This window comes from Catharus ustulatus, chromosome 3, assembly GCF_009819885.2.
Source record: "Catharus ustulatus isolate bCatUst1 chromosome 3, bCatUst1.pri.v2, whole genome shotgun sequence".
Classification (NCBI taxonomy): Eukaryota; Metazoa; Chordata; class Aves; order Passeriformes; family Turdidae; genus Catharus; species Catharus ustulatus.
Genome location: NC_046223.1, coordinates 82,948,314 through 82,976,060, shown reverse-complemented (window position 1 = coordinate 82,976,060; position 27,747 = coordinate 82,948,314). Strand labels below are relative to the sequence as shown.

The window sequence follows — 27,747 nt, the reverse complement described above, 5'->3', positions numbered from 1 at the left end:
ATAATGTGTGGTGTTACCTGTTGATAACCTTGAATAATGATTTCTTGATCTTCAATCTCTTTTTGTATTTGTGCCAGTTTTTCTTCAGTTACAGGAATTGTTGCTGCATGGGTCCACCTCTTTTCTTGGGCCATCTCTTCCATATTTCTTAGCTTTCAGAAAAAGACACACAAGCAGTAAGAAAGTTTTGTTAGCAACACAGAATTTTCTGTAAGACTACAGTCCAATCTCTTCATTAAGGTATGAGAGCAGACCAACGAGTGGCTCTTACTGGAGTTTTACAGAAACAGAGAAAAGATATAAAATATTTGGAAAAAGCTAAAGTTCTTGTTCTTATGTATCTAGACAGGAGGGTATGTTATGACGCAGGGAGTTACCCACAACATATCCACAACAGGGTATAGTGGAATAACTCTGGGAATATTTCATACAGACAAAACATAACATTGAAAAATGCATCGAGAGCTATAAACAGCACCTCAGCATATAGTACTTATCTATAACAAGTGGTATCTGTGAGAGTGAATTAAATCTTTGCAAACAATTTGCTGCAGGACTCTCAAAGTAAGGGAACTCAGGTAAACATGGTTTTTCTCCAGAAAAAAAACCATATGTCTTATAAGCAATAAATGTAACAGCACATATGCATTTATAAAGTTGCAGAATCTGTCTAAATTTGGATTTTCTGCACATCAACAACTCATGTAAAGTAACACTGATTCAATTTTCAGAAGCAATGTTTCTTCTCTTCTATAGGCACAGTATACAAGATGATAAAGTACCTTACTCTGAAGAACATAGTTTTCCTGACCCAGACAGGAAAGTTCCTTTTCATGCTGTGTTTTCAGTTCCACTACCTTGGCCTCCACCTCCTTCTCTTTTTGTGAAAGCTTGCTGGCCAGCTGCTGAATCAAATCCCGAGCTGTGTTCAGGTCCTCCTCTGCTGCTTGTACTCGTTTTAACAAATACAGCTCTCTATCACAGCTTTTGAAAGGGGAAAATTGTAGGTCCTAGGGTAAAAAATTCAGGGAAACATTACACTGAGCTGATTGTTTATCAGAACTGTGCTATCAGTTTTATTTAACTGGTTTGTCTGGCTCTCAGCAACAACACAAAACACTTGAAGAAACAACACAAAATACAACTCTCCCAACATTTTAATAGCAAAACATCCTATATTTATTTCAATGAGCTACCTTCTAATTTGCAAAATATATATGAGGAAAACTAGACAAAAAACCCAATAAGAAACAAATAGATCACATATGACAGCCACTATATTGCTACCAGAATTGTTCCATTATGCATCTTACTTTTAGAAAAGCAGCAATGCTTCAGGTATTAATTAATAGCTTTTTAATGCAGCTGATAAGAGAGAAGGAAAAAGCACTACGGTACTGTAAATTCAGTCATCTTGGAGAAGTCAGAAGATACTATTAAATATTAAGTGCAATGCAAATAGGAAAAATCCCTGAACAGTAGTACTGTTTAAAAATTCATAGCATAATATTATAAGTAGAAATTCTATTTAACCTTCTTTTATAATGAAATAGAAGTTTTTAGAATTTAATAAACAACTTTAACTATATAGAACCACCAAAGTAACAGCATTATCCAAGCAACTGAAAAGCAGTATTATTATATTTGCATATTTTAAAAGCAAAAACTAGTGTTTTACCAATTTCATTCAATATTTCAGTATTTGCCAACCTTGTGGTAATTGTTAAAAGCCTTGACAAAATAGGCTTGCAAACCAAGTTGTACATGCTATAACTGGAAGCATCACTGATTATTACTCACATGATGATATTGCCTGTTATAATCCACAGCCTGGTGTCCAAGATTACTAACAACTGATTGGCCAGACAAAACTCTGTTAATACTTCCCTCCAAAGTTGGTTCATTTGTTGCAGATCTTATTATCCTAGTAGCAAATAAAGCTTCTTCATTCAGGCAGAAAGTAAAATAGAACAAATTAAATTCAGAATTTTATGTCCTTTAAGTAAAATATGTATTCATGTGATCCAACCTGTAGGTCTATAAAGTATTCTACAACCTGAAATTTGAATGAAATACAGAAACTTGAGAACAATGATATAGTATGGAAAAACTGGAGAGTTTTTTTTTTCAGTAAGGAACTGATGACAAGATAAAACAAAACCCAAGAGAACAACTGAAACAAATAGCTGGATAATAAATACTTCATGAAACAAGGTTAACCTCACTCCTCCACTTCTGAAGTGGCCAGTTATCTAAGTATACAGAAACACAAAATATTTCAAACTATGGGGAAGATAAGACACAGCAATTTTCAAAATAGACTTTGGAATGCAGACAGCACAGAAAGAAATGCATTATTTATTTGTTGCATCAAATAACAACTTGACTGGAATGAAAAATCAGGAAAGTTCCTCCAGGAGTCAGTAACATATATACAACTGTTCACATCTCAGGTCTTCTGAAATACAGATAGTAACTACAACTGCTATTTCAACTGCTCCTGCTTAGGAATGTTACACCTGAAAAAAAACCAACCCATCAGATAATGATTCTTTTTCAAATTTCATGCCTTTTTAGTGTCACACACCTCTCAGAAAGGTGCTCCCCTAGCACTGATGACTTGGGAATTGTTTGATTCAATGCTATTCTCCTAGCTACAGAGGAGGCTCCTGCAGAATGAGGCCAGGTGAGAATAATTTCTGAAATCACCTAAAATTGCTATTGTGAATGGTTATAGCTAGAGAGGGAAGAGCAAGTTTGAATGAAGCCAGTGGTCTTATTTTCTCAGTACTTGTCATTCACTTTACCACTTTCACCAGGCTGTAAAACCTTCTCTTCCTCAGGGAGAGGCACAACAATGTACTGAGGAACTGAGGTTCTTCAGTTCAAAAGCTGCCATTGAAGCATCTCCTTAAGATAGGCAACATAATCCTAAACTGCTTTTCCTGACACTACCTGCAGGGTTTTTCAAAGCACTGCATGCTAGAAGTGCACTAAAGCCTGGGTATCTGTAGAGTTACTTGTCCATGCCTCAGGGACAGCAAACATTGCCTGCAAAGACACTAAACTGAATTACCTCATGAAACTCTTCAGGCTTTACCCCAAAATAAAAAGGTTCAGTCCTTTACTTGCAACCTAGTTTACACAGGATTACATTAGTAATTTCCTTTCCATAGTGTTTCCAAGAGACATGAACAGAAAATAGGACTTCCTTTTTAGTACTCTTTTTGCACTCTAGGAAAAGCAAAGATCAAAAACGAAGAAGCTGAGAACAGGAATTCAGCCTCAAACATACAAGTTAGTAAGTCACTGAATCTTTGCATTTACTGCAATGAAAAATATCAACTTGTAGATATTAATTTTTGAACACCAGATTTTTTTTATTCTTTCAGTCCTACTGGTGAACGGTAGGTAAGTCTCAAACACAGTGGTGGTAAATGTGAGTGGAAATGAAGCAAGACTACAAAGATTCATATAAAAGTCTCTCTTACAGTAATTTCATGCTAATAAGAAAAAATCAGTACTTAAATGCATTTGAGTTTAGATTTCTATGACGCTTGGGTTTTTTTAATGCAAAGCATAAAAAGCAAACCTCTCTGGCTCTTAAACTCAGAATTAAAAGTCTTAAAACTTAGAATTACCTTTAGATTTTGCTCTATCTGCAGGACTTTTGGCTTTCATACAGGTCTTTTTGTAAGTTTCTTTTGGTGTTTTCTTTTCACTAACTGGAAAAGACTGCTTGGAAAGTAAACTGGGTTTCCCATAGCCAGAACTTCTAACCAGCCCATGAGGACCATGTGAAGGTTTCTTTTTATGTACAGGTGCTGGACTTCTGGTATTCTTATATGACATTGATTTGGTTGTCATTGATTCTGATCTTTCATTCTTCAAGGAACAAGACCGAAGAGCCTGTGACAGAATATATTTGTTTAAAACAAGTTTTAGGCTCTGCTCTAAACTGAGGGTAGCATTCACCAGTGAAAAACAAAGAATCAATTATGAAAATTACACAACTATAAGACTCAGGGTGATGGCAAGCATTATTTTTAACCAAATTAGTAGTAGTAAGTAATTCTGTGGAATTGTACTACTTCAGAACTACACAGGGCAAGTATTTTGTACTGGCTCTGTTTAATTCATCTGGGAAATTGTATTTTTGTTTTAATTGTACTGCACATTTCAGGATCTTTTGCTTACCAAGTAAGGTAGGTCATTATTAAAGGCTAATAAACACAGTGAATATAGAAATCTAGCCATGAAGAAAGGAACAGTGGCAGGCAGAGGAACCCTGCTAAACCTGATCATCAAAAACAAAGCACACAACTCTCAAGACCAACAAATGAAAAAGTTTAGTCTGTTTGCCCTGGTGGGCAATCCACCAGGATAAATCAGCCAAATCTCTGTCCCTAAAATGCCTTGCACATAGAAGAGACAATTGCCTAAAGGAGTGTGACACTAATTTAAGGGATGCAAGGAAAAAAGAATTTGGGGATGTAGGGAGAAGATTTAGGATTATGTAAATCTTGTTCTGGAATGTCTGAGATGATTGTAAGAACGTGCAAAATTTACAGGATCTTTAGGGAAAGAACAAAAACAAGGTAAAGAAACAAGTCTGGGAAATAGAGGGAAAAAATCAGATTAAAAAAGTTGGTGACATAACCAGCTTGCTGGTCAGCACAGTTGTCTGACTCAGCTGGACACTGACCACTGCAGTCCCTCCTATATTCTTCTGAACTGCATTTCTAACTGTTCTCTCTGTACAAATGAGTTTACATGTGTCCCTCCAACGCTTGCATTCTCAGAAACACCAGTGTCTTGAGCTGGAGACATGCATTGCACATGTTGGGCTGGGACAAGAAGAATCCCACTGGTCCCAATGTCCACTGGATTTGGTGACCTCGAACACTAGCAATGTCAACACGAGAATTTAAAGGAAAAGAACAACAGTCTCTCAATTTCTTAACATCAGAGCATACTCAAGTGACAGGCAGTCTAAAATACATACCTTTAAAAATTACTTCCATATAACAAAAATCTGGCTGGTAATACTTACTTTTTTAGTTTTGCTTCCTTTTGAAAGCAGAGAGTCATGTCCTATTTTTTCTCTTAGTATATCAGGCTGTACTTCACTGGTCTGAATTTCTTTCTCGGTCATCCTCTGAAAGTTGTCGTCATTCAGGCTTGTCCTTAGAAAGATGTTTTCTTCTCTGTTAAACTTTTCAACTAAGTTTTTCTCCCAAGCTGTATTTCTCTGGGGGTCTTCAAAGGGTGAGTGGCTCATGAGGTCATTTTCTGTGCTGCCTACCAGTTTCACAGGACTACAAGAAAAAAGAAGTCATATATAATAAGACTTTTGCCCTTTGCTTTTTTATCACGCTGGAAAAAGCAGGGCATTTTTTCCTTAGGTATCAGCTGTAAAGACTGCCTGAATTTCAAAGAGCTACTGAGGCTCTTTTAAGACCCATCTCACACATTTAGTCATACAGATTCACTCCCACAATGTAGGAGCTGCTTCCCAGCAGGGACTGTTTTTGTGGAGGTAGCAAAATTGGCTACAAGATAAACACCTGTAAGCCTGCAATTAACACTAGGAAAAAAATTAGCAGCATTTTTGCTGAGTGCAGCTACACGATAAGCTCCCTGAACTCATCTGCAAAGCATAAGCTGTATTCCTGACAGTCCCAAGGCCTATGCTGTCTGCTCTAGACAGAACAGTTGCAGCAAATAAGGGGGAGGTACTGAGCACAGGTTAGTAAGAGTCACAGCAGTGGGGCTTGATTTTAAGATGATCTGAATTTAAGATTATGGAGTTTGGAGAGCTAGGATAGGATGTGGACTGAAATCTTTGTATGGAGAAGGGGAAAGAGCAGAAGACTGAGAAGGCAGAGATTCTAGATGTGAGAATGACGAACACTCCTCCAAATGATTTGACAAACACTGCTGCTTATTACCCAAAGTATGGGAATCCCTGGTCTAAAACTATTAACACTGCATAACTCATTTAACAGTTCACTGCAAATGCCATAATGCCAGTGCAGGATCTAACAAAATTTCAGTATTTAATTAACAGAAAAAGACAGAAGAGTTATTCAGTAAGGTATTTTCAAAATCATTAGCAGCTTTAAGTTACCACAATTCTTAAAATGCACCTTAAAATAAATACCTTTCAGAGTCGACATCAAAATTTCTGATATCACACATATGTCCTTTAATTGTTTTCATCAATTCTTCCACAGTAGGGAAATCTAAATAATGAAAAATAAATGTAAAATAAATTTAAAAACAACCTAGAAAAAAAATTTGTTACAAGGATATTCAAATATTTAAAAATGTTTCATAAATTGATATTTCTATTGGTATTATATATATTTAATATATGTAAATATATATTAAATACAATAAGATTAATTGTAATAAACACTAATATATTAAAATGTTTTATAATTGGATATATATATGATATTATAGATATTACTAGCTCACTCACTTTACAAGCTTGTACAATACATACCTCCCTTTGAGCTATTTACCTGAATCAACAGTTGACCTGTTTTTCGCACAGATGTCATGATTTTGTGAAATGCTTTGCCCTAAGCCTTCTGAGACTGCCACTGCAGAATTGTGCAGTTTCTGCTCATCAGTGTCCTGCAAAGATTGATCAATGTGATGATATGCCTGGTGTAGTGCTTCCATGTCACTGGTGGTTTGTCCATAGGAAGTGCCTGATAAAAAAACAGGCTTGTAAGAGACACTACTGGATTTTCTGTTTTGGGAAACATCCCATTGGAGCTTGTGTTACAGTAACTAGCTTAGTCTATTATGTAGGGAAAACAGTGATATCACTTACATTAAAAGAATAATTAAAAATCTAATTTTTTCCTATAAAAAGAAACATTTGCCAAGTTAATTAGTGCCTACTAAATTGTCTCATCTACAGTTTGCATTCCTCTTTCCCATTCTCCCTCACCTCAGTATTTTAACAGTACTAAAATTAACAGTTTATGTTATATGAGTATTTTAATAGGTGCCATCACAGCCATAATCTGGATATAAGTGGCCTGTACTGTTGTGCAAAGCTTGATAAGAGAATGTAGTTAATAATTCAGTTCAATGCTGTCAAAGAAGAATCTTAGATATGAGAAATAACCAAAGGAGATGGTATTTAAATAGGAAATTGCAGCATCAAAAGCAACCAAGTGTAAAAAGACTTCTTTTTAGCAGAAACATCATTTTTTCCTGAAATAGTTCCTCCTGCTTTTAAGATTTGTTGGCAAAAGCCAAGGGCCTCATGTTCCCCAGTAATCTAAGAACAGAATCTAAGTGAAGACAATAGAGTCACCTATTTTAATAAAGTAATATTTTAGGTTTTGAGTTTTGTTGTGTGGTGGGGTTTTTTTTTGGGGGGGGGGTTGGGGTTTTTTGTTTGTTTGCTTTTTTTTAAAGCACTTCTTACCTGCTTCATTCATTTCTTCAGGCTGATCATGCTCGCCTGGAGCTACATCCAATGTTTCAATGGCCTTCTGAAGTTCTATAGTAGAATCTTGTGAATCAAGTAATACAACTAAGAAGATAAATATTAAAGAAAACACAAATCCTCTTATTTATATTTTGTCACACTGGAATTAGAAGTATACCAGAGCTTATCTTGACGTCTTAAGCATACAAAAAATACTATGTAGATTATTTTATTGCCTTTAATGGAAAACCAATGAATTCTGATTACAAATCTGAATTCTGAGTAGGTGTAATAAATATAAAAATACATTCATTATCATAATGAAGTGTTAATATGAAGATTACTTTTAACTATTTAAATGTAACATATTTTTGGTAGAAATAAGGTGAAAAATAAAATAAGGTGGAAAATATCAAAATAGTAAAAATCAAGTAAGCAAGTTTCAAAATGTTACTTTTAAGTTTCTTCCACTGATCAAAGTTTACATTTTACCTTTAGCCAGCATGCCAGTGTTTGCTTCTTCCTAACGAAAAAAAAACCAAACCCAAACAATTACTTTTTGAATAACAGGGGGAAAAAAACTGGACAAACTTTAGAAGTTGGTCCAATACCTAAAAACAGTTTTCAGAACTTAGAACTAAGCAGATATTCATTCTCCAAGAAGATGCACTTCTCTGAAACTCTCCTTAGGATGCCAAAAAGTTCTCAACATCCTGTACTCTGTAAACCTCTTCAGAAGTAAACAGAAATTAAATGCTCCTCTGCACAGAGGAGCATTTCTGCACCCTCCTGGTTTTCTTTTATTGTAATTTGAGAAAAGAAAGTTAGGTAGCACTAAGCACATAGAGCTACATTCTAACTTTTCAAAAATTTATTAGAAATACCACTCTAATAAATTTTTTTAAAAAGAGCTAAAAACCAAATAATTTACCAAGTGAAAATGAATACATGGTGCTCTATAGACTTCTTTTGCAAAAAACCCAAATCTGAATGTGTGCTTCAGGGATGTACCCATGTGCTACACATCGAAACACCTGACAAAGCCAGTGGACAGCAGTGTCCTCACAGCTCATACAGTGAAGATTTCTGTGTCCTATGTCCAAAGGGCTTCTATAAATTACATCCATGAGTCTGTGTCATTTGCACCTCAATAGCTCTGAGAGATTAATCACTACCCATTCTGAGTCTGATTTTCCACCTGAGCTCATAATTTGTGTACTTCCATCCTTTCTTAACTTAAAGGAGGAGTAAGCAGGAAACCCTGTGAAGAACTTAAACCTTTCTATGATCTATTACAGGAAAGTTCATATCCTTAATACAAAGATATAGTCTGAGGGCTAGTATATTCTTTCAGACAGTACATATCATATGAAGGTTTTTATTGAGTTACATACTGCAGACCTTTCAAAATTCCTGCAAGTAATAGAAACATTTAGCAAGCTATACCTGTTCTTGAGGACTTAAATCAACTTCTGACACGATGTTTTGAATCACCTGATCTCCCTCAGTTTTAAGGGCAGGATTAGTATCTGTTACTTCTTCAAAATCTTCACTGTAGCTAGCTAAAAGAGTAAAATAAACATCAAACAGAATGAATACTCAAGGAAGATAAAGCACTAAGAGAGAGCTAGCTCCCTTTCCCCAATGCCTCTAAGAACAGCTACTGCTAATGTTACCCCCTTTACAAAAGCAACAGAAAGTTTCCAAAACTGAGTGTGGTACTAAAACCACAGTGAAAGTCACACATAATATCTCTAAATTCAAAGGAAGCCTGCCTTGTGATCAGATATGCTTTGTTTCCTCAAGGTGTACTTGAACTGACCCCCTTTATTCAATTACTCTCTCTCACTTAGAGGTGAAATGATGCAATTCCAACCCTGTAGATAAAATACTCTGTACATTCACTTTGACAACTCCAGCAGTTTTGAGGCTCAGAATCTGTAATTTGACCTGCTTTGGTGGGCCAAAAGAAACTCTCAAGAGTAAGCACTACTTAAAACTAAGTGTGTCAGAGAATGAACTTTACAAGCAAGCCAAAGGCTTTTCCTTCAGTTACCTAGATCCTTTCACAAGTTTCAGTTCTCCTGTGGTTACAGGTTCCAGTGTCTGCTTTATCTTGTAACACTTAAACCAGAACCCTTGCAAAACATTGGTTCATAGTGTGTTCTTTATGTGTTTACGGTTTACAAATGTATCCCCCTTATGCTTGGGAAATTCAAGCCTGACAACAGGACGTCTCAAAAGTTCAGCTAAATATACAAATTTAAAAATAAAATCCATTAAATTACATAAATACACTCTAACATATGCCAGCAATAAAGTATGAAATAAAGAGACATGACAAGTGAAAGACAAATAAGCAAGAAATGTAGCATGGAAATTTGGGGGTGAAAATCAAATTACAGTAATACTGCAAATTACAGAGATTATTCAGGCATGAGAAGATGGCGGAGATGACAGTTGAGACACTGGAGTAAATCAAACATCAAATCAGATTTCAAAATCAGAATTTATTTTTTCATTTATGATTGATGCTGGGTTTTTGAAACTTTTTTTTCTTTCTTTCTTTTTTTTGTCTTTTGGTTTACAATAGATTAAAAATCCACTTAAGAAAACAATCCCTTAACCACTCTGTATGAACAACAGCAGCAGAGTCAAAATGCAAGGACAGCCTGAAAGGCTTATGTAAGAACTGCAGGTAAAAGAAAAGACTGTATTACCAGATTTTTCTTCATGTGCAGATTCTTCTTCTTTTTCAGCATTTTCATTTCTGAGAAATAAATGAAAATTCTACTCTCTTTTTGGACAGTAAACAAATATCCTTTTTTTTTCTTGGAACTCTACACTCTGATACTTGTTACAATTAGTAATAAAAGAAAAAATTGTTATTTGTCCAGTAAACCAAATCAAAGGTAAGAAAAGTGGTAAAGTGGTAGCAATTACTAAAATAAAGTATTTCCCAGCTAAAATTCTCAATCTAACTCCTAAAACAACTCCCTTTCTGCATTCTCTTCAAAATCTACATTAACTTACCAAAAAATATTTTTGTGATCCAGGTTTGCCTCCTGTTCTGACCCTGTCATTCTGGATTAACAAAATAAATTAAAAAACCACCCACCCCTCCTCTCTTTTCCCTTTTCCTATAAAACAGAAGTTTTGTCCTTATCTAAAGCTCCCTAAAATTCTGCCCCCCTAACTGTTTTAATATCGGAAGTTGCCTCTGAACTCAGCATTTTCAGCAAGAGCAGCCTGAAATTACCCTTCAAACATTTCTCTCACAGATGTTTGAACTTATTTTCATGTAACTGATTATAAATGGGTTGCCCTAGTCTATGAAGATTAAGTATCTTTTCTCTAGATTCATTTGCTATACCATGTCTAAAGGGACACAGAATCTTTCCTGATCTACTTCCTTGTTATTATCAGTTGTTAACTCTTCATTTAGCTACTCTTTACAATTAAGAATGTTGTTACTACTGAGTTATGCACAAGACTGTGGAGCTACATCCACTCATCACTAAGTCATGCTCTTACTTTTATTTATTAAGCTCATTTTTGTCCTTCTCTTTAAGAAAAAAAGCCAAAACACAATAAACAAACAAAAAACGGACTGAATCATGTACAGGGTATCATCCAACGAAATCTCTGTGGCCATACCCAAGCCACCTGTGCCCACTAATACAGTCCCCAACTTTTCTTCCCTCTAAGTTACCGTACAAATGGTGCTAGTATGACAGAATCATTGGAATCCAGCTCTTTATTTAATCTTGAATAATCAATAGTAGAGGAAGCTTCTCGTTCAAGCTTGGCAAAGAAGATCTCTTTTTCTTCTTGTTCTTCCAAAGTATCCAATCCAACTTCCATGATACTTTGATTAGGCCCAGAAGCTAAAACTGAATCTAAATTTCAAGAAAGAGAATAAACTGTGTCTGTGCTGTATGTCCACTCAGAATAGCCATAATACTTAACAACAAGTACAGACAGACACGTAAAATATTAATGACATCAAATCAACACAAACTAGTACTAGGAGAATTCAGTTCGGGACACAGCTGACAGAAGTGAAGAAATCCATCTTGAAATGAATCAAGGTAAAGTGCTTTTAATAGTAACTTATTTAGATCTAGTTAACCGGATGAAATGATTGAGATCTCAGTTCTCACCATTTGTTTCCAGGCTGTCTCTACTCAAAGCGACAGCATCTCCATTACTTTTCTGAAGCTGCAGCTTTTCAACATCCATATTTTCATGGCTTTCTCCCATAGGCAGTGAAGTGTTCTGTATCTTGACAAAGTTTTCATTGGCTTCAAGAATTTCTAGGAAAAAGGTTGCAATATTATTTAACTACCATCTAAAAGATTTGTATTAGTCTTGTCATTCATCAGTCTTCTAGTCTCTTTCCTGAACCACCAGTTTTAATCTCACATTGCAATCGCAAAGATACGCAGTCTCACGAGCTGCATCCACCCAATTTCTACTGATTCTATCTAAAAATCTTAATTAATTAATTAATTAAGCTATTATAAATGTTATCTTCCCATCCTTCATATTTGAAGACATACCTAAAGTTCAGCATGAGCTAAATGTAAAAACTCAGTTACCATCATATTACTCGCAAAAGAAAATCTCACTCTCAGACCCTATACAGAAATTAACATTTCTTTCTTAAAACCCAGTTTGTTTTATTTGGTTTACTACCTCAGATCACCACAGATTTTTTAAACTTCCTAAGCCATTGGCTTAGCAGCTAAATTTTAATGTGTCGTTTAAAGGCTATAAGGAAAAAAAGAGTAATCAAAGTCACTTAAAAGTCACTGATGAACACCCAGTTCTCCCATTCTATATATTTATGCAACTACAATTTGTAGTTGCGCTCTTAATTGCAATTTCACTGTTGTGAGGTTCCAACACCAACTAAGAACTTTATGCTGGCTCTCAGGCAGAACACTGCCGTATCTCCTTCCTTATGGACAACTAAAAGTCAGATATTGCAGGACCTTCCTAGTTCAAAAGTTCCCTTCTGCCTGCCTGTAAAATACACAGGTTTATACTTAGATTCTGAGTAAGATCTCATTGGAGAAGGGATAGGACAAAAGCTGCTTATGCCTTTTATCAAATGACACATGAAATTATTTAACAGTTCTCACAGAAGGGAACAGAAACTACGTCTGTCTTTTCCAACAGGAATCTCCAGTTGGTTTTTTTCGTTCTGCCTGGCCACATGATGTTGAAACCGTAGCTGTGCTGTGTCCTTGTGCTGAACACACCAGAAGGGGTGAAGACACCGACAGCTCATTTCCTGCTGCAGGAGACCGGAGGAGATCCATACATCAACAACACTAAATCAATCTTCCATGTCCTGACCAAGTGCTTCAGCTCTGGCCCATACAAGTCCCATTTAAAAATGCTATACTTGCTGCATCATGACAATGGAGCATCCTTTCCCTTTTGTACTGAAAATGTACTTAAAGTGAGGAAAGGCGGGAAAGTAGGAATCTCAACATCTTTTCCCTCCCTACTGGGCAGCCCTCAGCATGTTCATTTTGGTTGTAAGAGCCTCCTTTTCAAAAAGTAGAATAGGTTTATTTTCTTGATTTAAATGAAAAAGTCCCCTTGCATGTCTTATTGGGAGGCTAAGTGCATAAGATTCCATATCTTGGATAACCAATGTATCTTGGTTAGATACATTTCTGTATCTAACCTCAGCTCTGTCCTCAATAGAGCTAGGACTGACTTGCCTTGCATGCAACAAATAAATGTCAGAGACATTGTCTAAAGGTCAAGGTCTACATGTATAGAAAGTTAATACCCAAATAAATACATATTGCTACATTGAAAAGTAGAAAATGGAAAGCTCAAAGTGCTGAACAGAAGTAAAAAATTACAAATAGCCCATTTCTCAGGTAGCCAAATGCAGTAATTTAAAGTAATTTACTCTGACAGCAGATGACACCCTAGTTATCAAGACAGCAAATAGGAGTCCTTTTGCAGCTGGGTCACAAATGTTTTGCAGAGTTTTAGACTAGCCATAATCTCACCAGACCTCCAACAACCTATTTTTGAATGAGAATATATTAGCAGAATCAAACGCTAACTGCAACTGATGTCCTATGTAGAGATTTGCAAGCAAGGAGAAGGGATTATACAAGAGTTAAAAAAACCAATTAGAATGCTTAATTGAACAAAAGTTTAAAAAAATCTTTTCCTGTGTTTTCTTTATTTAAATTGTCTCATATCCAGTGAAATTTCTCAGCAGATGTACATTGATCTTGAAGGCTTCATGGGGTTTATGTAAGCTATCTAATAATTTTTAATTATGTTGCTAGTCAGGGTTTGAGTCAAATCAGAAATTTTTTTTAAAAAACACCTTCCATAATAATCTGAAAATCAAATGCTACTTCTGCAGCCATTAAACTTTACAACTTAGCCACTCTCAACACCCAGACACACTCCCATTGCTAGTGAAGGCAAGAATATTTATTTTCTCTTACCCTTTGAACTCTGAGAAACCTATCAAACTTGGAGAACATATCAACTTATATGGATTTAAGAGTCTCTTCATTGTGTTTGTAACTGTTTGAACATTCCCATGGATTTCAGTGAGACTAGCAAGAGCCATTTCTTTTTGTGGAGTGGGTATTTGTTACTTCTCTTAGAAGTTTCTTAAATAGTTACCTTGAATGCCAAAGTTTTCACTACCTGTATGTTTATACACAATATTTCGTAAGGCTAATGATATGATTATTTTTTTAAATACAGCCACTCAAAATTAATTAAAATAAGAACCTGAATTTCCCCCTGAACAATATTTCTAACTACCACATTTGCAAAGAAACATTTAAAAACATAAATACAAAAGACTTAAACTGATAATAACAAACATCTACTTCAAAAAGTAACTTATTTTTTTCTTAATCTGATCAAGACTGTCAGAATTGAGTCATTTTACCTTTTTAATACCATATAAAATACAGTAAATTTGTTACCCTCAGAATTGTCTGGACTGTCAGAAGCGAGGGCTCCTTCTTCTTTGTCTAAGTATGAATCTTTCTTGTCTTTATGAAATTTTTCCAACATTTTGGATTTAGACAAAGCCTTGCTGCGAGATGCACTGGAAGATTTAGAGGGAACTACTTCTAAGTGTACATAAACATTATAAATTTTAATGCATAGTGGACAGGGAATAAAGAGAAGAACAAGATGCGAGACTTCAAAGCAACACTTCTGAAAAAGTAATACAGTTCAGTTTCTTGTACACAGAATTATCTCTAATTTTCTATCTATAACTAAAAACTAAAGTTAATACTTATAACTTCTGGAAATAGAACTACTCTTCTCCATCCTTTACTTATTTTTAAAAATATTCTTGATCCATGTATACTTTGCATTCAATTACACTGTTCTAGGAGTTCAATAAATGACCTGAAAACAGAAAACTACTAAAGCTACTTCAACGGTAAAAGGTTTTTACTACAAGGTTTGAAAGAAAGCATCTAGACCGGTTCAAAGAAAAGTGGGAAAGTGTAGGTACATTAGTATAAATTACTACTGTCTTTATCACTATCAGATATAAGAACTGCATTTGTTTGCTCAAACCCTTGTGGGGACCTGCTCAGCAGCAAATACAACAAATGCCTTCCATTTACATTAGCAGAATTAAGCTTTAGGTAACAGCACCTACGCTGAAAACACATGATCAAAGAATCTTAGAATAGTTTGGGTTGGAAGGTACCTTAAAGAGCATCCAGTTCCAATGCCCCTGCCAGGGGCAGGGACACCTTCCACTAGACAAGATTGCTCAGAGCCCCATCCAGCCTGGCCTTGAACACTTCCAGGGATGGAGCATCCACAGCTTCTCTGGGCAACCTGTCCAGTGCCTCACCACCCTCACAGCAAAGAACTTCCTCCTAATACCTAACCTAAACCCACTCTCTTTTAGTGTAATACCATTCCCCCTTGTCCTGTCACTACATGCTCTTGTCAAAAGTCTCTCTCCAACTTTCTTGCAGGCTCCCCTCATGTACTGCAAGGGCACAGTTAGGTTGAAATATTTTCTTCTCTAGGCTTAACAAACCCAATTCTCTCAGCCTTTCCTCATACAAGAGGTCCTCCACCCCTCCAACCCTCTTAGTGGCCTCCTCTAGACTTCCACATGACAGCTACACTACAGCCTTTATATACTTCAGGCTGGCCAGTTGGTCTATGTTAGATTTTGCCATGTTGAAATTGTCATGGCGGAAGAGGCTTCAAAATTGAGTAATTCAGATCAAACTCTTAGTTATGGGTCTTTTGAGTTTACCTTGAGACAAGAGAGAGTAGTCGAGGACATCAAGCCAAATACTGCTGCTACTTAGAACAGGAGTTCTAGAACAGGGATATGTGACCAGAACTTAACACAGCTCAAACATCCAAGATAGCTAAAAGAAGCTGGTGCAGCAGAGAAATGGTATTAAATCCATTCTGATACAATGTATAGGCCCTTTATTCCCTCAACTGATGTGTAAATTCACTACCAAGGCACTACTTCTCTAGAGCTATATTCTCTCACATTTACTGGGAAACTAGAAATGTTGACAGCATACCATCTATTGTAAATAATGGAAACACCAGATACCTTTTAAAACAGTAATTTGAAATAACTACAGAGGTCCACCTATTGCTCATACTTCAAACATTAATCCTAATTTGAGAAATAAATTAATTTTTAGTATTTATCTCCCAGACTGAGATGCTTTGCAGCCATTCTATACAAATGAAAACATACATATATGTACATTTTCTAGGGCTGCACATACACTCTAGAAAACTAACACAGGGAGATGTTCTATAGTCTACAAACTAGATTACCAACATGATCCAAAGACCAAGTGCCAAATATTTAATTGTCATGTCCCTCCAAAACATTACTAATCTGCTTGAATTTAACACCAACTCCATGCTTAAATCAGGACAAGTTAATTGCTATTGTCTTTTATACAGAAGTATCTAATGGATCAATGCTTATATTCACTGGAGTTTCTTTTCAGATAACATAAAATGACTCACATAAAATGATGAATCTAAAGTTACACTGACTAAAATAATCCTGCAGATTAAGCAATTTAAGCTTTTCATTTATACCAACTGCTGTTTCCATTCCAGGGGCAGCATGCACAAAACAGTTGTCAGCAAAGGGAAAAAAACTAAATCAATAGAAAATAAATAAAATGCATTATCTGACTGCTCTCCTTGAAATTAAACAAATTATACAATTCTCAAGTATGAAATGCAGGAGGTGTAAGAGACTTTATATTTACTAAACATGTGCTTGTTACAGGTGAGAGCTTTTTGTTCAGATTTTTGAAGTTATTTCCCCTTTTCCCCAGGCTGACATCTAATACTGTCTGTCCTACTGCATCACTATATGTAGTCATATATGATTATACAACAATTGAGAAAAAGTTCACTCAATTATTAATTTCTCCTGAAATTGATAAAAGAAGTATGTGGCAGCTTGGTCAAATGGACAGTTTGCTAAGGATTTTCTATAGGAAACACACTATTAACAGAAGGTTGACACTGAATAAATATATCAAAATATATTTAATGAAATACCAGACTGGGAATCTGCATGGGGACTCTTTTGTTCAGTATTTTCCACTACTTCGGCATGGCTTTCTGTCAGTTTCTTCTCTTTTCTCACTTTAACAAATTTTATTTGAAAATCTTGAAAAGACAAACAGCAGGAACAGACATGCAAGCAAGACAGGACAGGAATTCTTAGTATCCAATTTCTTTTAATCATTTAAATGACAAAAGCAAATAGAAAGGACATTACCTAGGTCTCTAACCTGTCCAATATGGGAGACAGTGTCTTGAATCACAATTTGCACATTTCAATTTAAAGCTGAAGAACAAATAGTTTAAACGTGCCTAGAATAACTAGTGGAGTTATTTTAAAATGTACTTCTCAGAGGAACAGGCTATTAGTTTAACTCCCTACCTATTTCCTGACACTTCTGTAACAAGATGCCTTGGGTGAAAAAAACAAAAGAACAAGTAAGTGTAGAGCATGTCAAAATCAAAACCTCAAACTGCAAGCAACATATAATCTTGACACTAGTATGACACTAGCTAATTATCCAGGCTTTCTTCAGATAACACTATCTCTCTACAGTCACACCCAAAGACATCAACTTACACATATGGAGCTCACATTTGTAACGAACGCAGTGCCACACTGTGGGTGAAGGCAAGATTTATGCATTTATGTAAGTTTGATTCATGATGACAAAACAACTTAAAAAACCCAAATTCTGTTAGCTGACAGTCTATTGATTACACCCTATCTGCAACCAACATGAAGGACACACAAGGATCCCCACAAAATTTTGAAGCATGCTGACATTACACTTTCCAGAAATTAAATTCAGCTTATTTTCATGTTTGCTAGCATCCCAGGAGTGTTATTATTTTCTCCCATATGAAATTATTTTACTATTTAGGGAATGTTTACATATAACCTTACAAAGAACTACAAGTCTGAATCATCATCTTCTCAGTCATCCAGTGCAGTAACATACATTGAAATGCTGCTGTGCCATCGTCCACTTTTCAGAGGTCTGAGCAACACATTACAGAACATACACATGCTGAGAATATTAGACATGGCAAAACAGTACTTGACAAAGTACTTGGAAGCGCACAAGACAAACAGAGAGATACACAGACGAAAAGATAAGCAATTCTGGAAGTTTATCCACACTGAATTCCTTACAGTCACCCAACCTGTCATTTTAAAACACAACAAGTACATCTACATGAACTAAAATTACAGCCACATAAGACTGCAGAGGAAAACTCAATTTATCCTAAAGTTGGCCACAAGGGTCTCCGCAAATAGCTCTTTTGACTCTAGGTTAATTGCCCTACAACTAGACCCTACATTGCAGAAAGGCATTCATCATAGCACATATTTTGCAACTGCTACCTTTTGCAAGTGTCCAGTGTAACAAATACAGCCTTTTCCTCATGGGACGACACAACCAGGAGATCCACTTCATGCCATGGAGTTACTACCTTCTTGCCAACACAGAAAAAGGAAAGCCCTCTAGCAGGAAATAAAGGCCACTCTGCTTGGCAATATTAAAGTAGTAGGCGGGATATGGTTTATTGCATATGCTCCATGAGTGTGATATTCTACGCAGAGTGGTGACAGAGCAGTAAATGAAATAAAACTAATAATCTGCCTGGCAAAAATGGTCCAGGAAGAATTCTGTGCACAGATCTGGCACATTTGGCATACACCCCTACATTCTCAGTTTTGTTATGTCCAACTGCCAAGATGTTGGATCTTGGAGTCAAAATGCATTACATACAGATTACATTCAACTCCCTTCAAAAAAAAACCATCAAACCAGTCCCTCATCAACAGTATGAATATGAACAGGTTAGCTTCTTTTGCACATAAATTGATTCCATACTGGCAAAACTGGACAGGCTCACCTTCTGAATGCTCTTCTATTAAATGAGAAACTTTTCTAAAGAGAGACCTTGAAAGTTTACCAGATATTTCATACATCAGTAAATTGCAGATCAAGTTTGTTACAGATCTAATAGCTTTACCTCTAGTTAACCTGCACAGCTGATAAGATATTCTCAAATATCTCTAAAAATTTTTAAAATTATAGTGGTGGAAATTGTTTGGATGGAACATCTTGATATAATCACACTGTTTCATGTAATTCTGTTCTGAATTTTACTTAATCCACACAAGCACTATTCTCTAAAACTTGTAATCACTCTGTGCTTTAGGAACCTATCCCATTGTGTTTTCTACCATAAGAAGTATCGAAGTTCGGTTGCCTCAAGCATCTCAGAAAAACCATGTAAACATGCTGAACTTGTAAAGTCACCAGAAAATTTTCTTTGATAGAATGCAGAAAAATGAGACCATGCTAACCTCCAAATTTTCACACCACCCAGCAAAAACACTCCATCCTTATATTATTTGAAAAGCTGTAAGGAAATTATTGTATCTCACAACCACCTGATAAGAACTTTCTCATATCCATCTGAGTTTTACATCAACATCTTAAAAGGCCACAGACAGATAAAAAGTCCTAAACATTTTAGGATTCAGCCTAAATAGCACAACTGCTGACTAGGATTTGACTCCTCACTAAGACAAAACTGACAGGACACAGCTAGTCTTACAACCTGAGACTATCAGCAGTATTTTAACTCTGTGAGATGAAAAACTGATTTTTGTTACTTTCTGTTAAGATACATTTGCAATTAATACGAATAATGAAAACTAAGAAACCACCAGTTACTACAAGAAGAGGAGGCAATCACCCTGTGTAAAATCACTACTCATAGGCTTTACTACCCAACAAGAAGACAATGTAGACAATAAAAACATAGAGGTGGAAAGCTTGCAAACAGTTATATATTTTCTTCCAGAACTATGTGACCATGTCAATACTGAACCAGCAATCATGTCATCACAGCCCATTTTGCCTTGAGCCACAGTTCTTGGCAAGGAAAATGTTGAGAATACTGAAGACATACATCTTAGATTTAGCTGGTGTTGAAAAGTTTTTCTGTGCTTTTCCAACCTACTACAAATGTTGTAGTTAGCATACGTTTATACAAACTGGTCTTTTTCCACTACAGTTTTTAAAACAGAAAGCTATAAAAAGTCAGTATTAAGAACAGGTTGGCTACAAAACACATATACCAATATTTCTGCAGAGTTTGTAAGTTATATTTTCTAATTATTTTACTATTTATAATGTCTTTATTTTTTACAAGTTTTATTAACTCAAAAGATACAGATAAAAACCAGCAGACAGCTTGCACGCAGCTTGAATATGAACCATTAAAAATACAATTCTATTTGACTTTTATGCTTTACAAACTTGCACTACAACATTCTAAAACACTTGAGTGGCATGAGCTTAATCTGAAACCAGGCCTAACATGCAGTATGAGAAAGAACTAGCCTGACCCCCTGTGGCCAAAACATTGCAAAACTTTAAATTTACCACCATCATCCGAATCTTCCTCAGATAACCACCACGGCACTGAATCTTTTTTCTTCTTTTCTTTTTTCCTGGGCTGTCCCAATTTCTCAAGAATGCTGGACTTTTTCTTTGAATTTCCAAGTGAATCATCTGAAAGAGACTGAATCAATTGCAGACAAGATTAAAGAGAGCTTGTACATTTTTACATTGTTTCAGCCACTCAATTCTGGACTTCTGAGTCCAGATGCCTCTCATTATTCCCCAGTGTTTGTCTTTTTTGTATATGCATCACAAAACTGATTAAGAAACAATAACTATATTCATGTGGCATAATACTGCATATTTTAATAATCCTGCTGCCAGAATTTGGATATATTAAAAACTGACTGCTTCAGAGAATGTATGTTCAAATGACCAGCATAATCAGCTCTTCTTCAGTTAGTCAAGACATCTAAGAACTACAACTCTGACTCCATCCCCGAAAACAATGAAGTAGAGCAGAAACAATTTTGCCTTGTCCTTGCTTTGTACATGAAAATTATGATTAATGTTCTAAAAATAAATGTGCACTAGCAACATTCTAGCTGCCAACACATCAGATTTTAGAAGTTAATTTTACACTTTTTATTCATGGAATGTAATAGAAATGCCAGAGCCACTTCTACCCAGCTATGTATTAAACTTTCATACGTGTTTGTCATCCATGCTCATTTTGACTGATGGCTTAAATCAATGAAAAAAAAATCAATGAGTATGGACACTATATGAATTTAAGTTACTGAAAAGTAACAGGAAGGAAAAGATAACTAACCTCTGCTCTTTTCCTTTAATAAAGCTCTTTGTGCCTGAGAGCAGGCTCAGAGCCACAATCAGCTGTCCACACATTGAACAAGGAAATATTCATTAAACTAGTGCACTGCAACCTGATGTTCTACATATTCTTTGAGCACCAAACTGGGGTTAAGGGGAATGGAATACTTTTTATCTAATTTTTTAGCTACAACTGTTAAAATCAATTCTCCTAAACTGTCTTAAAGAACACAGTGCACAGTTATCAAAAGCCATAAATGGTAATAAACAAGGAATTCACATATGAAATTCATTGCATGGGAAAATTTCAAAAGCTTCACTTTTGTAATAGTCACAAACAAGAAATTGCAATAGTATAAACCCAATATTAGATGCAACAGGATTGTGAATACTTAACATGTAAACCACAAGGGTATGTTTTATCAAAACAAGCCTCTGCAATCCACTGCCTCCTATTATATTAAAAACACTGCCTTAAAAGCTGATCTTTACTATATGATGAAAACTTCAACTTCTCTGGGCTTAATAAGAACATTCAAAAATCAAATGCCAATCATAAAACTCTATAAGAAAAAATAATTGTAATAAAATATTCTTGTTAGTATCTCTGATCAAGCACATCTTTAGAGCTTTCACTTTCACTAGAGAAAACTAAATGCCTGTCATACATCTTAGAAAGAAAGAAGTGCTCTGAGCCTTGCACTTTAATAAAACACAACTTTAATTAATTATGAAACTGATAGACAACAGGATGTATTGCAATTCCTCTAAGTTGCCTCTGTGACATAGAATAAAACACCTTTAGATTTCTAATAAATATCCCATAAATAACAATTTCCTGTTACTAGTCACAACACAAATACTAGTGCCATTGTCCCCAAAGGTCAGAGAGCCTCCTGCTAGCTGGAAGCATGACAGGTCCTTGATGCAAGCTCTGTTATCACTTGTTGTTTCTTTTACAACCAAAAGTATCCTCTGCTCTGCCAGCAGAACTTCAGTGATGCTCACACTCCTTAGTGGATTGTAACTAAAGAACCTGCAACTCCCACAGGTTGTGCTCAAGTTCTGGAAACTTTCCAAGTCCAGCCATCTTGTCAACTGCAGACAGTAAAGCTGCAGCAGCTGGGAAAGAAATGCTGACACAAAAATACGGGTGCATTTTTCCCAAGACATCAGTTGTCTCAACAGCAAAACCTCCAGATTTTTTTTTCCTTCCTTTGAAAAAAAAGGTAAATCTATCAATCAATCATCAATCAGCTTTTTGGACTCATAATGATTTCTCAGCACCAAGTGGCAGTAAGTGGCACCAATTTCTTCCTTCCCCTCCTCCATAAGACAACCTCTCAGCCTTTCAGGAACACAGTCACACAGAAACACACAAAAAGTGTTAGTTGTTTAATCTCAACATAAATAAAAGCCAAAAGAGACAGTTTTAAGAATTAGAACAACTACATGGCACATCAACAGCTTACTACCCCTTTCCACATGGAGGAACTTAAAAAAAGACAGGTAATACAGAATTTAATCTAAAACACTCAAACTTTCATAGGCAGTTGTCCTAATTAATTCATGAAACCAGTATTTTTCAAATAAATAAGTCTGCTCCAAAATATGCTTTTATTACACAATAATATGTTAATCTATTTGATCTTTCTGTAAAAACTTAAAATGTTTCTCAAACATGGCTTCATGTGTGGTGTTTCTCTTCCAGATATTATTCTACAGGTATTTTAGTAAAGATGATATAGCATAGCCTTCCTTCTCAAGTATCCATGAATATCAAGTAGAACAAAGGTCAACTGAAAATACTAGAAGCAGACACTGGCTTTTTCACAACATTGGTTTTGGCCATCAAGAAAAGGCAATTAATTCAATTAATTAAAGCACTGTGTATTAGAAAGACTTCCTCATGTTGCATGTCCCAAGAGAACGTCACAGCCAACACAGCAAACACTGAAAACCTGGAGCTAAACCAATATAACAGATGACACTTGAGGGAAATCCAACTGACAATAGGTGAAGCACACCAAAACAAGATACTGATGGTGAGGAGTCAGTGGACCACAGCAACACAGAGAGTGGAGGAGGAAGAATTATGGGAAGAATTATGGATGACAACAGGCTGTCTTGGCAAGGGGTTGGGAATAAGCATAACCAGGCAGAGGGAGTAATTAAAGGATTTATCCTACATGCAGTCCTTGTTATTACACATTTGTGTTTCCTTCTGTATAATGATAATAGTCTAGAAAATCCACTGACAGCTTTTAAAGATCAGTGGATATGCCAAAAGACTTAGTTTAATCCTCATATTAGACCTGCATCATCCAGCTGTATACACAGTCTTTCTTTTAACTTCATGTTTTAATCACAAACATACACACAGCCTCACCCCAAACACAGATTCAATAAGATTTGTTTAAAAGGGAAAAATCCAGCTCCATTTAATCTTTGAAAGATTTGCTTAAACAGTATTAAGTCTTCCCAAACTACTGAGAAACAGATTTTACTTTTCCCCACCTGCTGTGACACTCCCAACACAAAGATCACCTACAGAGAGATTTCAAGAAATGGAGCCCATCAGTTTCTCATCTTTCTAATATTAAAAGGCAAAACACTTTTTATAAAAAACTGAAGCAAGGAGAAGGACATAGCAAAAGATGCACGTGTAAAAACAAAAGAGAGTAGATAACACCATTGTTATTTGGTTCTGTATCTAGCTGGCAAAAAACACAATACATATTTTTAATAACTAGATTAGCAGTGTGAAAACGGTTTTGGATTGAAATTACTAAAAAATTAAGACATGAGTTGTTAAAGTTACATTCTCTGGGACATTCCAAATGCCACTTAGAATAATTGAATGGTTATCAGGATTTTTTTTTATGAGCATTCTCAGTGTGGGCAATAGCTGAGGAGGAAGAAGAGCATGCCAAATGAGGAATAAAATATTAGAAGCAATCACATGCAGAGTTTTGACACATGTGCATAACAAATAAGAATAAATCTCTTTTCTCTTCCCCAGAGCAACTCCCTTTGTAACAACAGTAAGTAACGAATTTTGAAGGAAATGCAAAGACTAGTTTTCTAACTTTAATAACATTAACAATTTCAGTGAGTTCAGGAATGCTAACTTAGTTACATTATTAAATTACTTTTCACAAGTCATTAAATTGTAACACAGTTTTTACTTAAAAAAAAAAAATTAATCATACATTACATATAAGAGAGACTCCAGAAATATTCTCTGCCATCTCTAGTTATGCCTACATACAGAATTAAAGGCCTTATGTAGCAGTATTTATGTTTTAAAGTGACAACACTGTGTGTCTGACAGACCAGAGGACAAGTTCTGAAATTACAGGTCTATCTGAAAAAAACATACCTAGTCAGGGTATTATCAGATCATATCTGACAATTCTCAGCTTAAGTCAGAGCCCATGGATTTGAATGATTATGCCAGTACTCAAAACGATTAAGTGCCATGAGGAATAAAAGGAATCTAATTCAAATTTTCTAATCACTACAACATGCTCCATTTTATACAAGAATTGAAAAAAAAAATTCACTGAGAGTAAGTATTGCACTAAAAAATAAAGAAATTTTGAAAACATAGCTCGTGTTTATATACAGGTAGAAGTTTTATACCTCATTTTCAATTATACATCAATTTGAAGGGTCTGGTACTAAGTAGCACCAACAGTAAAACTGAAACAAAAATCAAGAACCAAGGGCTCTCTATGGAAATACAACCAGGCAATAAAAAAAAAATTATTTAATTACAAAACTATTCTCTTGATTTCAATACAGCAAAAAATATTAATTTAGTTTAGCAATTAAGACCTTGCAAAGACCCATACATAAAACAGCTATGTTAATTATGTGATAAAAGCACAGCTGAATCTTACACTTCATAATCTTCCATACTCAATTTTCCCCATTTCTAATAGAGAATAGGGATGTGACCTTGCTCTCAAACATACCTCTTTCAGAAACTCTTCAAACTGTTCATCTAATTCTTCCTTTGAAAATCGATGAGCCATAATTTGCAGCTGGGTTTTACCTTCCAAACAACTGAGTCTAAAAACTAAAATTTAAATTAAAGGTAATTAAATGCATTCTGAAATTGATGTAACCTAACAATAGAGCTGTAAGCAAAAAAACCCCAATCCAAAACTTGAGAGATGACAAACACTATTCTCCCACCCCTTATGAAACTATTTACTGAATGAGACAATCAGGGCAAATGTACCCAGATCACCCAAAATCCTTATAAGCAAAATACTCACTTCCAAAACACCAGCTTCAGCATTTAAACTTTGAGGGATAAATAAAATATGATTTACTTCAGCATCATTATATTATTCTTCAAAAACCAGCTCTCTTAGCAACCCACAATTAAGCAATTTTTTAATAATCACACAAAAATCTACTGAAGTAATATTTCCATTTTTAGATATTTAATTCCTTTCTATGTTTCTTCTTCAACACTGGGGACATCTGGCATTGTTAGTTTTCTTTTAATCATCTTTGCTGTGCGTTGGATTTAGTAAACAAAAAATACATGTACATCTTTTTAAAGTTAGGGAATGGCATTTGGTTTGATCTGCCCTGACACAGAAAGCCAATGACACTTGCCTCCCTCTCCCTCCCCTAAGTCTGCATCAACTTCTCAGGTATAAAATATGTCCCACAACCAGAAAGCTGCAAAGCTTTTGTGTATCACACTGCTCAACACATATGGCTCCCTTCAAAACTGCATATGTATGGCAGCATTAAACTGCACTAGCATCTTCCAGGCTGAGAAGTGCGATGTAAACATAAAAGGGCTAAACATTTGCAAAACTGCTTTTACCATTAAATAAAACTTTTCCCAGTATGGAGCCCACTCAGTACACAGGACTGTTACCTACCTAGTAAATTGATTTTGACAGGCGAGTTGTGACAACTGTTTCCTGCTTTCACTCCTTATCCATCCATAGACCACCCGACACTTTGGCAGTTAAAAACAAAAAAAGTTACATAGCACACTGCCCAGGCGTTGAATTGAGCACGATATCTTTATGTAAGCAGTTGGACAATATCTCTGAAAACATGGTAAGGAGATTAAGAATGTTACCTCTCAGGGCACACATAATCCAGTATCCTTTTATACTTTCATATCAAAGAATACTTGATGTGAAACGCAGGATGCTTTAGCAATTTGCTAACTGTGCCAGCTACTTTAGCAAGTGGGGAGTATTCAATTCTAGCCTTGCCAGAAAAGGCATTGACATTATCCGCACTTCTTAGAATGAAGGCTTTCTTCTGCCTACCTTATAATTACATATATTATGAAAACTAACAATATGTAACTTAAAGGACAGCAGACACGTTTACAATTTCGGTAACAGAAGATCATAGGCAAACATTAACCTTAGCAATTATACTTTCCAGCCATATCTCCAAACCTGGCGGCTCACAAATGACTTTGCGCACAAAGGCGGCACTTGCCGGGATGTATGCTACAACACAGCGCAAAAAGCCGAAGCTTTGAGGCTAAACCACGGGGATGGAGGAAAGCTTAAACAGTCTAACACATTTCACGCAACCTTTTAATCATGCCAGCCGTGCATGGATCCTCCTCCTCCTCCTGCGGCTTTCCCTGGAGCACACGCACGGCGGCGCGGGGACGGGCGGGCAGGGCTCGGTCCAAGGCCCGGCGGGCGCCCCGGGGAGCAGCGGGGCAGGGAAGAGGACCCGGCACGGAACCGAGCGCTGCCCCGGGCGCCGGGCCCCGCTCAGCCACGGCCGCCCCGCTCAGCCACGGCCGCCCCGCTCAGCCACGGCCGCCCCGCTCCGGCGGCGCGGTTGCCCGGGAAACCCTCCCGGCCACCGTCCCGCCCGCCAGCAGGGACCGCGCCACGTGATTCCGCCAAATCCACCCGCTTCCCTCCGCTCCGCCCGCCCCGCCGCGGGACACACGTCACGGGGGGAGCGGGCCCCGGCGGCCACGCGGGACGGGAGGGGAGGGGCCCGGGCGCTGTGCCTGCCGCGGGACACGCGGGTCGTGAGGGCACGGGGAGGGGGACGGGGACAGCGGCGGTCGCCATTGACGGGCGGCAGTGGCGGAAGGCGCCCCCTGGCGGGCGGGCAGTGGCGGTGCGGGTGGTCCCTGAGCGGTCGGGGCCGGGCAGGGTTGAGGGCGTTTCTGTGTCCGAGCAGAGGGAAATTTCCGTGTCGGAGCAGTCTGGAACCGCCATGGCGCCACACTCGCACCACCTGAGCGGGGAGGAAGCCCCTCAGCAGCCACAACACCCCGCAGTCACACGGTCAGAGCAGGTTTCCTTCCGCTTCGACCCCAAGCTCTTCTCCACACGTCGTACAACTGATCTTTAGGAAAAGCAGCAAGGAAAGAGTTAAAAGTGTGTTGTATTCCCTAATGAAAGGGTCAAAGTCAAAGCATCCCTTCTCGTTTATTCACAGAAATCCCTTTCT

At 36.8% G+C, this 27,747-nt stretch overlaps 1 protein-coding gene across 5 annotated transcripts in view; it reads right to left on the bottom strand.

The window, feature by feature from the left end:
• The window catches only part of CEP162 (centrosomal protein 162), a 44,314-nt gene extending 17,301 nt beyond the window's left edge, over positions 1–27,013 (bottom strand). The window contains exons 1-17 of one of the 5 annotated variants that reach the window (XM_033053934.2): positions 26,862–27,013; positions 26,184–26,356; positions 25,254–25,357; positions 20,485–20,623; positions 11,620–11,772; positions 11,169–11,355; positions 10,177–10,226; positions 8,903–9,018; positions 7,949–7,979; positions 7,454–7,561; positions 6,531–6,722; positions 6,164–6,245; positions 5,054–5,318; positions 3,642–3,909; positions 1,801–1,943; positions 783–1,010; positions 18–152 (exon numbers count right to left, since the gene is read on the bottom strand). In XM_033053934.2, the coding sequence (XP_032909825.1) occupies positions 18–152; positions 783–1,010; positions 1,801–1,943; positions 3,642–3,909; positions 5,054–5,318; positions 6,164–6,245; positions 6,531–6,722; positions 7,454–7,561; positions 7,949–7,979; positions 8,903–9,018; positions 10,177–10,226; positions 11,169–11,355; positions 11,620–11,772; positions 20,485–20,623; positions 25,254–25,313 (2,157 nt within the window). In that variant the 5' untranslated portion in view covers positions 25,314–25,357; positions 26,184–26,356; positions 26,862–27,013. Of the gene's footprint in view, positions 1–17; positions 153–782; positions 1,011–1,800; positions 1,944–3,641; positions 3,910–5,053; positions 5,319–6,163; positions 6,246–6,530; positions 6,723–7,453; positions 7,562–7,948; positions 7,980–8,902; positions 9,019–10,176; positions 10,227–11,168; positions 11,356–11,619; positions 11,773–14,442; positions 14,595–20,484; positions 20,624–25,253; positions 25,358–26,183; positions 26,357–26,685; positions 26,829–26,861 lie in introns of those variants that run through there. The other 4 variants (XM_033053936.2, XM_033053935.2, XM_033053937.2 and 1 more) reach the window with 4 other exon arrangements.
• Between the last annotated feature and the right edge of the window lie 734 nt (positions 27,014–27,747).